Source organism: Sesamum indicum, linkage group LG7 (assembly GCF_000512975.1).
Source record: "Sesamum indicum cultivar Zhongzhi No. 13 linkage group LG7, S_indicum_v1.0, whole genome shotgun sequence".
NCBI lineage: Eukaryota > Viridiplantae > Streptophyta > Magnoliopsida > Lamiales > Pedaliaceae > Sesamum > Sesamum indicum.
The window spans coordinates 3,340,490-3,356,589 of NC_026151.1; the positions used below are offsets into that span (position 1 = coordinate 3,340,490).

The 16,100-nt window shown below is 29.6% G+C and overlaps 1 protein-coding gene across 2 annotated transcripts in view; it reads right to left on the reverse strand.

Moving 5' to 3' along the window:
* Positions 14,274–16,100, reverse strand: part of LOC105166093 (mitogen-activated protein kinase homolog NTF3) — a 3,167-nt gene continuing 1,340 nt past the window's right edge. The window contains exons 2-3 of one of the 2 annotated variants that reach the window (XM_011085322.2): positions 15,346–15,769; positions 14,274–15,267 (exon numbers count right to left, since the gene is read on the reverse strand). In XM_011085322.2, the coding sequence (XP_011083624.1) occupies positions 14,572–15,267; positions 15,346–15,768 (1,119 nt within the window). In that variant the 5' untranslated portion in view covers position 15,769 and the 3' untranslated portion in view covers positions 14,274–14,571. Of the gene's footprint in view, positions 15,268–15,345; positions 15,773–16,100 lie in introns of both variants that reach the window. The other variant, XM_011085320.2, reaches the window with a different exon arrangement.

Here is a 16,100-nt window from a genome sequence, read left to right on the forward strand (position 1 = left end):
CATACAAAATCCAAAAAACTTCAAAAAAGGAAAAAAAGATGGAGAGAAATAATTATCATTATCATATTTTAATATAATAATAATTAAAACAAAATAGAGGAAAAGGTGAAGGGCTTAGGAATCTGGTGGAGGTGGGGTTGGGTAGGGTGGTGGTGGTGGTCGAGAGAGTGATGAGGCATGTGGGGTGGAGAAATAATTCCGCAAACCTCCAACTCCAGCTGTGTGTCTGTGTATGTGTTTGTGTGTGTGGAGCAAAATACGGTGACGCTCCCATCCCATTTTTACTGAATTCGATGTCACCAACTTCATCCTCTCTTCTGACAATTACTATACTTTTACCTTGATTTCAACAAACTCTCCCTTTCCCCACTATTAATTACTCTAAAACTCAATATTTTATTGCAACAGTAAAAGGTTTTTTTTTTGTTTTTTGTCAAGCCTCCGAATTAGGTGTGAACGAGTAATTTAGATAATTTTTTCAAGACAAAATCATAAAATTTATAGAGTGTTAAAACGGATAATATTTATTTAACACGAAAATATAATAGTAAACCGTATTATTTAATGTCGTATGTGGGAATGAGGTCATATCCATTCCAAGCCTCTTGTCTGGAGTTGAAAACGTAGGCAAGTATCACATATTGATTACAGACATTGTGGCCTCTTCTTCCTAACAAGATGCATTTTCAAGATGAAATCACTAAACGTATGTGGAGTTAAAGTGAATAATATCTCATGTAATGGGACATCAATCGAATCGCAAACCACATCATTTATATGTTACATCAATATCCTGTATTAGTATTGCACTTAGGCGTGTGTTATATGTAATATTATTTTTAGGTTTACTTTAATTAATGTTCTTTTAATTTTTAAAAGGACGAGTATTAATTAATTTAATTATATATTGGTATGATATCAAAATGTGACAGAAAATTCTCGTCTAATTTTTACCATTGGGAAGTGGTACGTGTCAAATGATTGTTGGCGAGGAATCTAGTGGTGGATGGGTGGGGGTGGGGGTGGAATTATTAGAAGAAGAAGAAGAGGGGGTGGTGGTGTTGGCTATGAGGAAGTCATGGAACTATTCCTTGGACTCTTTCACCAACTAAGAAAAAGAGAGGTCAAAAAGCACTCCCACTGTTTCACCGCACCTCAAAACGGACATACATCTTTACCTTATCATAAGTGTTTGTCTAAACTTTTGTTTTTGTAATAAACGAATAAGTCAGTAGAAACAATTGTGAGTTAAGTAAATGGTAAAAATTGAAGGTGTTTGAAAATAAAAAGTTAGGTAAAATTGTATTTTTAGTCTCGTAAGATAGAAGATTAAGTAATTTTAGTTCTTTATTTTATAAAATTTTTAAAATGGTCCTAAAATTAGAAAAGTGGGACACATTTAATTAGTTGTCTGCTATATGAAATTTGCAAAACGATCTTAAATTAAAAAAATAGACATATTTAATTACTCCTCTGTTTTATGAGATTTTTAAAATGGTCTCAAAATTGAGAAAAAGTAGATACATTTACTCCTCTAGTTTATGAGATTTATGTGTTTAAATGTGTCGACTTTTTTCAATTTTGAGATCATTTTGAAAATCTCATAAAATAGAGGACTAAAATTGTTTAATCCTATTTTTAAATGAAACATTTTTTAAAGAGTAAAAAAAACAGTATAGGAGGTACGTGAGAATGGCATTTTTATCATATCAATGTTAAACTATTTTATTAGCGGTGTTTTTGTTAGCCCTCATACTTTAAGGGTGTAAATACGACCAAATGTATAGTTCAGAGGTGCAAAATGCATTTAAACCCTATTATAAACGATCACGACTCAAAAACTGTTATAAATCAATATTATTAACCAGTCAAACAAAATTAATGCGAAACCTTAAATTTTTATCACGAGTTATTAACATTTGCTATGATTTTTAGCCATGACTAATGTTTTTAACTTCAGTTACAACAACAACGGCTTATAACCCGCATAGTCGTAATTAATTTGTATATGTTATATAATTTTTTTCTTTTAATTACTGTAGCGAAAATATATGTTAATGGGGTTGGGGGCTATATAAGAAGATGGTATGGGGAGCTGCATGAGAAGACAGTCAAAAACTGACGAAGAATCAGTATTAAGGGATATTATGAGGTCTGGACTAATAATAGCAAAAGGTAGAAGAGATTTTTAGTTTGCTTATCAGATTCAATGAATTTTGAGATTTTATCATCTTTAGAGAATTGGTGTGTGTGTGTGTTGGGAGAGTGTTTTTGCCTTTATTAGGCGCCTCCATACCTTCTCTCCGTTTATTCCGGGCTTTAATTAATATATGTTTAATTTTTTTTTATTTAAACGAATAAATAGTTAATAACTTAATTTTATTAAAAATTAATAATTTTTTTTTATGAAATTGTTTTGTGTATTTTTTGTATCATTTTGAGTCTGTAAAATATAATAACATTCAAAATATTTAATTTACTAATTTTTTTATTACTTCATTATAAGTAAAAGATACTTTTTATAATTGAGAAATTTTTAATTAAATTTAAAATACAAAATTATTAGAAAAAGAAATTATTTGAACTACATATAATACAAGAGCAAGATTGTCCAAAAATTTAATTATAGAGCATAAGTGTTATATTCGTTAATTCAGGGGCCAAAATGTATTTTATTATTTTATTTAATCATAGTCTCATTAGGGAATATAATAATATCAAAAATAGGATTTTAGCAACAACAATTCTTGTTGCCATAATACAATTAGATAAAAATCCGAATTTTGTTATTAGTTAATTTTATTTCGATACTTTAATAATTATAAATAATTTAATTAGTATGATTAATGTGGCTTTGGTATCAAAAGTCAAGACTGCCAAATTAGTCAAAGTTGCAATTGATTAATATGTCATTATATTAATTAATTCTAAACCAACTAATTAACGATAGCACATCTCTAGCTGAGAATATTCTACTTAATTTTTTCTTCTGATTGAAATCATAGGTAAGCTAAAGCGTGTTTTGGAATTTTAACTTTATTATCTATATATTTGTTAAAAATATTAATATAATTAAATATATTTTTTAAGCAATTTAATTAAAAATCGTCGAACATATATCAGAATCAAACGAAACAAGAGGCCATAAATTCAACTAAACTAATGAAAAACTAGCTTAACTTGTTAAACTAAAATGCGACTAATCAACCAAGGATAAATAGAGACTAATTAATTAATTCCAGATTTTGCTTACCCTATAATTAATTTTCATTTTCATTTTTTGAATTCTTTACCACATGAGCATCATATAGAAATCTCGATTTTGAGGTATTATATATCTTAGATAAATGTAAGATAATAATATAATGATTATTGTCGATATTATAATATTTAAACCATGTCTCCTAGAAATCGTAACAGTTATAACTGATGTAATATGTTTTTTTTTAAATAAAAAAAGTAAGAAAAAACATTTAAAGATATTTATTTTTGCACAAATTGAAAACTAAATAATATTTCTTGAATATATGTATCTCCAAATGGAATTTTGGGGAATAATTACATATCTTAATATTAAATAATTTTTTTAATAATTTAAATTTTTAAATATGATGGTGGTTTAATATAGTATCAAAATCACGTCATAAAATTTGTACGTAAAGAGAGCATGATAATTAATTCATACTAAATTATTCCCATCTCTAATAATTTAATATTTTTTATTTCAAACAATTTAAATTTTTAAACAAAATGATTGTTTACCATAAACACTTACTTGGAATTTCAATTTGCTTGCAATTAGGAAATCCAACTCAGAATAGTGAAATATCGGGTGGCAAGATCATGGCATGTCCCAAACATGTCATATCTCGTCAACTTTGATTTCCTTATTTTATTAATTAATTTTCCTTTAAAACTTAAAATTATACATATATAAAAAAACCCTTTGAAAAATCTATAACTTTTTTATATATTTAATTTGCTTATTATTTTTCAGTGTGGAAAAGTCACATGTTAAAACGTGGTCTGATTCAAAATGCATGCCAAGATGTACGAAAAGCCACGACAAATTAAAAGAGCAAAGAATAAAACTTTTAGATGGGTAAAAACTTAATTAAGCTATACATGCTATCTTTTTTTTTTTTTTGTCTTTATTGATAAACATTAATTTAAATATCATACAAGTTTTGTATGGCAAATTCTATAATATTTTAAATAAATGACTGTTTTAATTTCTTTATTATTTTTACTTTTTAGTCTATATATATTATTATTTCATGAATTTCAACAGTTAAGTAAAGTACGATGGGCTCTTTTTTAAGTTTGGCATAATTATAAGAATTCCTTGATTGTTTGAAAAAATTACAATATTTCATGATATTTGGTGAAATTATGTAATTTTTGGATGGGGGCTTGGAATATCCACTTTACCTTTGTTTTTTTAAAAAAAAATGAAAAATTGTAAAAAACGCTGACAAGGTGAAATTTTCTTCTTTTCCTTCTAATTCATAAAAATAATTTAGAAAATTATAAAAAAATGAGTAAAATTATAATCCATGATCCACAAGTACACTTTAATAATTTCATCACCAAAAAAGGAAGAAATGCTGACGAAGAAAAATAAAATGGGCTAATTGTTTGATGGACATTAAAATCAAGAAGGTATTGATAACTTTCTAAACAACGAAAGAACATTTATAATTATATCAAATTTCAAAAGAGCTTATTGTAACTTATTCTAATTTATGGTAGATACACGCTCGCGAGACTCGAACTCAGAATTTAAAAAGAAAAATTAAAAGCTTAATCTTACCATGCACTAATACAAGATTGTATGAACTTTGGATATATATATATATATATATATATATATATATATATGTAGAGAGAGAGAGAGAGAGAGAGAGAGAGAGAGAGAGAGAGAGAGAGAGAGAGAGAGAGAGACATGTTGTAGGGTTTATACAAAAATTAATGTATTGAAAATGAGAGTTGATGAGGAGGTAGAAAGAGTGGTCCATTGGTAGACAATTACAGCACAAGAGAAAGAGCAAAGATGAAATCTTGAAATTAAAAGTTGAGAGTCCCACCACATGAAAAGCAGTTTTAATGACAGAAATGGAGATGGGGTTCACTGTTCAGCTTCACATGTTTACATTTCTCTGACAAATCTCTACTTTGTCAGGGTAGGGGACCCTTTCTCATACTTTCTTCTCTTTTCTTTTTTTCATTTAATTACAAACATTTACATACCCAATACCCAATACCCAAATTCCAACCTCAAATCGAGTTTTTCAATCCAAATTCCAACCTCAAATAAACAGTTTTTGGACCAAAACTACAAATTTATAATACATAAACCATTGACTTTGGACATACATCATTCCTTAGATTTTCTCGATACAGATCTGAGAATGATTAAACCAAACACAAGATATATTAATATATGTGCCTAAATGCACGCTGTTTGTGCAATTTAAATAGGGGATCGTAGTTCAGACAAGATTAGGGCCATTCATATGGTTGCAAGGGAGGCTAAAGAATCTAAGGCATGTGGAGTTAATTAGTGCATGTGTTGGAATACAACACAATGTTTCTTGAACCATAAATATGTACAAGATTTCTGACAAAGGCATCAAAATACTATGTACGCTTTTGTACTATGTCATAAATTATTTATACACCCACGATTTTGTATGATTTATTTGCAAGTGGGGTGGGCTTAAAATATAGTGATCATAATTCAAAATGCCCTAGGGATATGCACTATATATATATTTCAAAATTTCTATATAATATATGGTTTGCTAAAACTAAATATTAGAGCTTTTAGTGAAAAGGAGTTCATGTTTTCTAATTATATCTGATTTTTCTATGTTCCATTATATTCTTGAAAACAAATGTTATTCTTAAAATATATAAGTTAAATTACATACATCTATTCTTAGGATTGACGTGATTATAGTATTTCGTTATATGGGATATTATAAATATCTTTTTTATTTTAACGTCTGTCTAATGATGAGCCTATTTTGTTAGCTTTTATTAGGTTTTCATCCAATTTTTATCGTGAACTAACCATAACGTCTTTTTGGATCATGAATTATAATTTTATATATTTTTTCAAAATTTTAAAATATTTTTATGGACTAATAGCTCTATGGATTATTTGCTCTACCCATTCTCTATTTTCTCTTTTATATTTTTTTTCTTTCAATAAGGGTAAATTAATTAAATAGCAATGATGTCCACCTGTCTAGGGGCTACAATATTCAATTTTTATTTGAGTAGAATATTTATAATTTTTCAAATAACGGTTATGTCAAACTGGGCATAATATTTGAAGTTTGTAAAAGTTGAATTGTTTGATTTTATCATTAATTAACATTCTGGCATCATTATTCTGTATATCGGTTTACTACATGATTCTATACAATAATATGGGTTTAATATAATTTACTTTCCTATGATATTGTAAATGGGCAAATTACTCCCCTACAAAAACAAAATAGCAATTTAATTCTCTATATTTTTTAAAATGAAGCGATTTTTACCCTCCTGTCGAAGGGGTAAATTGCTTTATTTTAAAAAATACAAAGAATGAATTGTTGCATTTTAAAAAGTACAGGGGAATAAATTGATAATTTTTTTTAGAGAGATAAATTGTATTTTTTTCAATAATTCATATATTAAAAAAGATGGTTAAATTGGGTTGAGAGATTTTAAATTAATTCATACGTAAAGAAAATAAACAAGAAATACACACTACTGCATGCAAAAATAAATTAATAATCACATTAGTAGCTAAAACAATAGTGTTGTAGACAAGTCGAGTCGAATTAAATGTATTATTGTTCAAATTTATTTGAATTACTATCAAGTTGAATAATTTGTGTTTTGACTAATAATTAAATTGAGCTCGAATTACTTTTAGTTAAATCAGCCGTGACCCTAACTCGAGTAATTAAATATTCCCAAATCTATTTTTAACCGAATTTTAAAATCTTATCAAACGAAAAATTAAGATCAAGTAAAATTTGGCGTGTTAAATAAATGAATCTCAAATTAGCTTTCTACAAATCAATCTCAAATAGAACACTAAGTCGTTTGATTAATTTTTCCGTCCTATGCCAAATATAAATTTTTATATTAGTATATCTAATCATAATTTTAAATAAAAAAGAATTATTTATCATATAGAAAATAATTCAATTTTTTACAGAGATAAATTTATCTATTGAAAAAAGAATTTGTTTAAAAGGTGTTAATAATTAATGTAGGATAAAGTTGGGGTTTCAAAAGCTCAAAGTTAGAAACAAAATCTATTTAATTTCTAGATATTGAAATTGATTGAAAAAGGAAAAAGAGACAAATATGTACCCCTCATGCGCAAACCAAATATCATCCACACACAAACATTTATTACATCAATTTATTGATAAATTAAGAGTTGAAGAAAAAAGGCCGTGAGATTCTTTGCCTATAAAAAGAATATACTCTTTTCTCTCTCCCTCTCTCTCTCTCTCTCTATACATATATATATATATGTATATATATGCAAATATTATCTCCAATAATTATTTCACATATCACATCCCTCCTAGAAATGCATCACATATTCGTGTTAGGTCATAAGCAATATTAGGATAGCTAGCAAAAGTTGTACTTACGTCGTTGAATGCTTAAACTTTTATAATTGTACGATTTTACGTGAATCATAGATTTAAAAATGATGGAATGGTTACCACAAGTACATACATGCTAAGTTTTGAATCGTAAGTCGTAACCAGACCAGAACAATCAAAATAAAAAGAGTTGGAAGATTCTCCCACCTCAACATTATAGTAACTTGTGAACATTTGATTATTGTTTCTTGGTTTCTAATACTCAAAATGTGGACCCTTGATCTGCCTGATTTGGTTATATGATATATATTGAAAATGATAGTTGCTTATCACACCAAAAAACCCAGAAAACCAAGTTACTACCTTATCATAGTCTTGATATTTAATTATAATAATAGCTCCACCAACAGTACTGATTTATGAATGAATTTTCTTCTGATTTAATTAATCAGTTAATTATTTACAGAAAAAAAGGTAATGGTCGGTTTGTAGGGACGGCGGGACTACCTCAAAAGGAGAGTGTGGTGGTTACAGCTCACTCTATCATCTCACCTCTCTTAAAATCAACTTGTACATATATATATTTTACTTTATTTTGCTCTCAAAAAAATGCTATAAATTTTAGTTCCGCATGTTGTTTGATTTATAGATTTAATCCCTTAGGTTATTAATTTTGCACACGTTTGATTTCGATCATCAAGTTTTCATCCCAAGAGCATATGAACAGCACGTTGGGTGTGTGTCGGGGGGAAGGTGATATTCTAGAGGAATTTTTTTTTTTTTTCAGCCAAAAGTAGGAAGATAGATAGTATATATGGGTTAATTATTTAAATATTATTTTTAAAAAATTATATAAATAATTTTTTTAAAATAATATTTAAATAATTGACCCCAGTATATATCGCATCCAAACAGGGTATATATGGCTAGCTCTCATTTAGGCACCAGATTTCACCCTCTTTCCCCCAATTTCGACGCACACGTGCAATTCCATTAGCTTTGGACGCAGACTTAATACTTGTGCTAAAAAATGTGCAAAACTGATAACATGATGGATCAATTTTGTAAGTCATGGAAATAGGAGGACCAAAATAACAAAGTAGATTGACTTAAAAATGTCCAAAATTTGACCCATTCGTGATTGTTTAAAGGAGGCTGCTGCTTATATATTACATTTCAAACGTTGTTGAAATTTTTATTTGCAAGTGTCCGACTTACTACTGTATAGAAAAAAAAAAATAAGAGAGATATTTAAACCTAATTTCGAAGAATAAAAAATAAAAGCTCTTCTCGCGTCCCCCAACCCAACTCAGGTTAGTGATTAAAAGCAACCATGGTTACCATTTGAGTTACCTGATCACCATAAATGCCTTCATCTTACATAGTATGAGTGAAAATGAAACTAATCGCGTTCAGCACGTTTGGTTTTATTTTCAAATTTTACACTAATTCGACGTTTCAAAAACTTATATTTGTTTAGCCTAATCCAATGAGAATTTGCAGGTCCACTTTAATTATGTTTTAAATTTTCGATTTATAAGGTTATTTAAATAAATTTTCATTTCTCGCATCTATACAATTCAAACATGTTCAAATTATTTTCCTACAAACAATTGAAAATGCTAGAAACTGAGAATAAAAATAGAAACAGAACCAATAAATCTCCCCTTACAAATGACTTTGAAAATTCAAACCGCAAGAGTCCTATACCTACCAAAGGCAATAAAGCAGTGCAGTTGGTGGATATGGAGTGATTGTACCGTAAGTGCCCAATTTACCTTACCAGAGTTCCAATCTTGTCCCCTATTCTGCTAAATTGCTTCATTCCAAAGCCACACCCCAAATTCAAATATGTGGACTAATATGTTATTTCCCACATGCCACCCATATTTAAATATATAAGATTTTTAAAAATATATGGTGCAAATTTATACTCATGAGTGCAATATGAAGTGCATCGACTTTTTTTAAAGTTTGACATAATTACAAATATTTTGTCGGTATGTAAGAAATTATCAATATCTCCCTAATTTTAAGGGCAGTCCAACAACCAACCGAATTTCTTTAGTTTTCATTTAATTTTTATGGTAAATTAATCAAAATACCCTCGTAAATTATAAATTATAATTTTACCTACTTTTTAAAGATCTTATGACATTTTTTTATAAAGTAAGAGGACAAATTCTGTTATATATATATATTATTTTTTTTAAAAGAAATTCATCTAACTCGCTTGATTTTTGCATATCTTTTTTATTTTAAAAAAATACAACAAGAGTCAAATTTCAGACCTCCATTCAAAAATTATGTAATTCTAATGATATTAGTAATTTCACAACAACGAGAAGGTATTCGTAATTATGTCAGATGTATATTTGAAGATTGGTAGGTAACATTAATTGGAGAGAGAAAAATAGATTAAGAAATTTGAAGTTTAAAGAGTAGTTGAGAAAAAGTGATAAAACAGTAGTGGTGATGTGATTGCATCACAACTAGACCAAATGACCCCACCAACTAGTATCCTTAAAATTAACTCTCCTTATTCAATTCTAACATAATTCACACTTTATATTTTTGTTTTGATGAATGCATAATTCACTCTTTGTTATTATGCATATATTCCAAGGTTTTGGTGGGCCTACTTGCATTTGTAAATGTCATCATTTCTTGATTACAAGAAGAGGTGTTTTCAAAGGTTTTATGATAATACATTATATAACTGGTATTTTTAACCTATTAAATTTTTGTTGGAATTTTCTTTTTTGGATAAAATAAAATTATGAAATTTATAAGGTGTCTATAATGATTATTTTGTAAGTAACATGATTAAAATTGAACAAGTTTGTAAAAAAATGATTAAGAATAGGTTGGGATTATATATTTTTAACGTTTTGTTTTTGGATCTTATAAACTCATTCTCTAAAATCAAACAGTTTATAAGTTTTGAAACAACGATTTGATTTTTGACAAGCTCACAAACTAACCCAAACACCCTCTTCGTCTTGATGAGGCTGTATCGGTCATCACCTTTCTGGTAATAGTTGTGGGTTATAACTCGAAATTGTTGCAATGATGTTGGATGAGAATATTTGGTATACTGATGGTCCGTCTCCTATCTTTCTTAACAATAACCATATATATATATATATATAGTTATATATTATATGATCATAATCAAATTTCCATCATCCCATCAAGTCTTGTAGGTTCCACCAAACAGTACTATCTCAAAACAAGTCAATATTCATCAAGATAAGTATCAATCTATTCTGAAAAAAGACTTGGCAAAATTCATTTTAAAACACTGTTGAGTGCATGCGGATTTGTTCGGTCCCATAACGTTCCATCCATCAACAGCAAAAATAAATAAAAAGAAAAGCAAAAAGGGACAAACCCTAGCCTAAGATGTGTAGACTTTGCCTCTTTTTGCATGCAAATGGAAGGAACAAGTTTTGAGCATGTGATGGTTTATCAAAAAGTCTCATACTCTGACACTGAATTCCACAAAATTCTACTTGCAAAAAAAAGAGGGGATTTTTGGATATCTTTGGTTTTTCAATTTTTTAATTAATTTACAGTAGATCATGTAGTTGAAAAGAACAATATATATATATATATGTATTAATTAATTTTGAATTGTTTGCGTTGAACCACAACCCGCGTCTCGTGCAAAACCCTGCATATGAAACATTTCTTTTATAAAGTAATGAGATTCCAAGTAAAAATATATCATTTGATGCAACTTTGATACTATGTTAAACAACCGCATCATCTGAAAGTTGAAACTGTTGAAAAATAAGAATGATTTAATATTGATATCTTAACATTTTGACATAAAATATACTGCAAATTTCGTGCCACGTCTAGTTAATATATTATCTTTGAGTCAGAATGTATTTTGTATATACGTGGTCTATGTGTATGTGTATGTGTATATATAGCTACGTTTGAGAAATTTGAAGGGGAGAAAATGAATATAATTTTATTTTAATCAAAGTTGGCTATATTATCCCAACTAAATATATGAATTTCTTAACTCGATTTGCAAGATTAAAATAAATTCCATATTTATTTATTATTTAAGGTTAAAAAACTTATGATTTATGTAGCCATTAATTACTCCAACCATTAGAAATTGCGGCAGGCCCCCCTATAGTTCTCAAGATTTGCTCTCTCTGACAAAAATATTCGTATCCTTCAAGAAGATTTGCCTTTATTTTTTTGTCTATCAATGATAAGGTGCTGATATCTGTGGCTCTTTGTCCCTCCATTTATGGCCTCTACGCCCATTCCAATCTTTTTGTCTCCAAATGCAATGCCCTTAAATCGTATTCTTTACCTATAATTTTTTTATATAATTATAGTAGGGGGGATAATAATAAAAAATTATAAATAATTTGTGTAATAATGTTGACGTTTTTTGAAAGTGTATGTATAAATTTTTCAAAAAAAGAGAAAGAAAATTTATGTAAATTATGTTGATGTTTCGGATAATTATGTGTGTAATTATCTAAAGCATAGAGGTAATTTGTATAACAGATCATGGAGTACAAATGTAATTATCCCTATATACTAATATATACTTGATTTCTATATGTCTTGCCATTAGTTCGCTTAATCTTTAATTACCTCAATTTTTTGTCTCGTTTCATAAAAGATAATTTATATCAACAGTTTATGAGGATAGATTTAATTACACAAATACCTCATGTTTTTTGTAAAATTACAAGTACGTCTATCGAGGGAGTACTTGCAATTACATTTAAGACTTCAAGAGGTGTACTTATAAATTTTGCAAAGAGTTTGAAGTGTTTATGCAATTAAACTCAACCTCAGGGAATATAAAACATAATTGGGTGAATAGCAATTTATCCCCCTGTGATATTAAAAATGAACACATTACCTCATATAAAAAAATTATAGCAATTTACCCCCTGTACTTTTTAAAATGAAGTAATTTACCTCCTTATACAGGGAGGTAAATTGCTTCATTTTAACAATCATAGGAGGATAAATTGTTATATTTTAAAAAATACAGAGAAGTAAATCGTTATTTATTTTTTCATAAGGGAATAATTTGCTCATTTGCGACATCATAAGAGAGTTGCTTGCATTTTTTCCCAAACAATAGTTTATCCTTTTATAAATAAACAAGCAAGAATAAAATAAAAGGCTTTTTTCGCTCGTGCATCACGTTTGATACTTATATCTATCTAAAACAAAATACACAATATTGAGTTTTTAGAGAGAAAGTGTTAAGATATTTTTCAATTTGCAAAAGAAAAACCCAAAAAATATATTTGTAAGAATATATTTTGGGATTATTATTATTGATAGATTTCTCAGTGACCTTTAATGTAAAACCAAGCGTAGTATATATTTTTATTTATTATGGATGGAAGTCAACGAATCTCTTGAAATTGAGAACTTTTTTGCCAATAAATACATATATATATATATATAGTTGATTTTTTTTATATATATTTTGCTTTTCTTTTTTCTTTACCAAAAAATCTTAAAATTAAAACATTGGGTATTATAATAAAGAAGTGAGTTGGAGTAGTAGTCAAAATGGAAAAAGGAAGAGCAGCCTGTAAAAGCCGTCAATATAGAAGTAAGGACAGTCGTTGGGTTGAAGCTGCCATCTTCGAATACTGTGCCAAGCCGCAAAGCATTTTGCAAATAATTAGTAGTTGTAAAACTTTGGAATTAACAAATAATATCTTAGCTTAACCGTTCAAATTAAGATTGAAGTGTTATGAATAAATTTAAAATTATGGTTTAAATTTTGTCGAATGTGTTGGTATTTATTTTATTTTATATATATATTTATCTTACTTTATGTGAGCTATTATAATTTGTTAATGTTCTAAGTCATAATATATTAATTGAATTGATGTAGTTTGTTACTGTTTTTAATCATATTTATGTATTGATTGAAAATGTATTACTCCAAAAATATATATGAACTAAATAAATAGACTAATAATTGCCTTCCAAATTAAAGTCAATGATTGTGTTGTATATATTTTGAGGACAATAAACCTGCAAGCTCACCAGATTTTGGCTTTATCCATCTTGATGGATCAATACAAGGTCTTATTATTTTATTTTGAATTGATTAAGTGGACCAGAACATGTTAAAAATGCAACCTGTTATGGGATTGATCCACATCAAAATTCATGTTGTTCAGACCTAATAAAAATGAGTTCCAACTATTTAAACCCTGCTCATACTTATAAAAAAGAGTCTCCACCACAAGGCACAAGACAGGAAGCCGCTACAATCAGTAAAACAAAGAAGTGGGTCCGTCATTATAGCCGTCTTGAAATACAAATAATTTGTGATATTTATGTGATCATGAAAGGGCTCGTTCGCTTGATGGATGAATGGTGATGGACAATTCCATCCAACTCATCAAGAATTTGGATTAAAGAATGAAGGCCCAGCAAGGGTAGAGCGCCCCATGACCCAATCCACCTTTTAAATAACTCCATCAACTCTGACTACCTTAACGAACTCAATGAATTGGCGGCTTAAATAAGAAAAGATGGACGTCTACAGTATTGTAAATTTGTCCAGTGCCACAGACACAATAGCTCAAGATAGGCAGAAAGAGAGAAATATTAATAAACTTGGACAATATCAAATACCATAAACGGTTTTATCATATATAGTATTAGTAACTAATGTACAATGACAAGGTTCCTAGCGTACAAGACACCTATGTACAAATCAGAAGGCACTCGTTATGAAAAGTTCAAGCCCAGAACAGTTTCCATAGGCAGATAATACTAAGCAGACTAGGATCCCAAACTGCTAATTCAGTGTTTCTCATCATAGGAATAAAGAAAAGGAGCAGTAAACTAAAGATTGATGCTTACTCTCTGATGTCACAGAAACAATTCTTGTCTTCAAAACCATACGAGAAATAAGATCTACTCAAGACTACGCACTAACCTCGATATTTGCTGCTGCAGCTTCTGGATGGTAGTGCAGTATTTCCTTCCACATCATTTCTCTTATCATCTCTTCCCCTAAATCTTCATCATCGTCGAGATTGATCGGGACCTGGGCTGGAGGGTCGCATCTTGGATCGTAAAGAGAAGACATGTAAGGGTGCTGAAGTGCTTCAGTTACACCAATCCTCTTTGACGGGTCAAAGACGAGCATCTTTTTCAACAGATCAATCGCTAGAGGATGGGCATGCGGGTATAGTCGGGAAAAGGCGGTTCCAGGGGAGTATGGAAGAGACTGAATGTACTTTCTTGCCTTCGGGTTGTCTATAAATTCAAGATCATCTTCCCTTCGACTACCAAGGATGTTCACAATTAATTTAAGCTGGTTAAAACACTCTGTACCAGGAAAAATTGGCTTCCTACCAAGTAGTTCCGCGAAGATGCAACCGACAGACCACACATCAATGGATGTGCCATAGTTGTCACAGCAGAGGAGGAGCTCTGGGGCTCGGTACCACCGAGTGACTACATATTCAGTCATGAATTGACCTTTGCTGCTGTTGGTACGAGCAAGCCCGAAATCACATATTTTAAGATCACAGTTTGCGTTGATGAGTAGGTTTCCAGGCTTCAAATCACGATGAAGAATATTTGCCGAGTGTAGATACTTCAGACCTCTAAGTAACTGCATAAATTGAGAAGAGTGATATCAAAGTGAGAGCCACAAGTACGTGAATGTATTGTTCAGTGTATGAATAAGTACCTGGAAGATGAAATACTGGCAATGGTCATTTGTAAGTGTTTGAGAAGACTTAATGATCTGATGTAAATCAGTATCCATAAGCTCATAAACCAAGTAAACGTCCTTGAAACTTCCTTTGTGTATAGGCAGCATCACATCTTTGAGCGCTATCACATTTTCATGTCTAAGATTCCGGAGGAGCTTCAGTTCACGCAAGGTTCTGAGTGCATCAATACTATTTTCAAAGACGTTGTGTATCTTCTTGATGGCAACCTTTTCATTGGTTTCCCTGTTGATAGAAGAGCAAACAATACCGTAGGCACCTCGACCAATAGGCTTGATTGGCACATATTTCGTGTCAATCTCAAAAAGTGTCTGCCACATAGAGTAGTAATGCTTTCCTTGTGATCTAACCCCATTTGGAGGTTCTGCTGGAGTTGCCATACTACTGAAACATTATAGAACACCAAAATTAGACACAGTGAATGAAAACAGATTACCACCTACACATAGATCAATTTCCTAAAACAATTTCACAAGCAAACAATACTCATAAAGAGTCGTTTCAGAAGCAATTACTCACCAGAATCATGCTTTAATGTGATCTTGGACTAATGCAGATTAAGAAGGTATTTGAGGCAAAATCTGAATCTAAAACCAATATTCACCTAAGATCCTCTCTTTTAAAAGAAGTGACCATAAACAAGTTAAAAGGAAAAAACTAGTCTTTTTTATGCCACAGTAATCAAAATTGCTAAGATTAAGTATGAAAACTT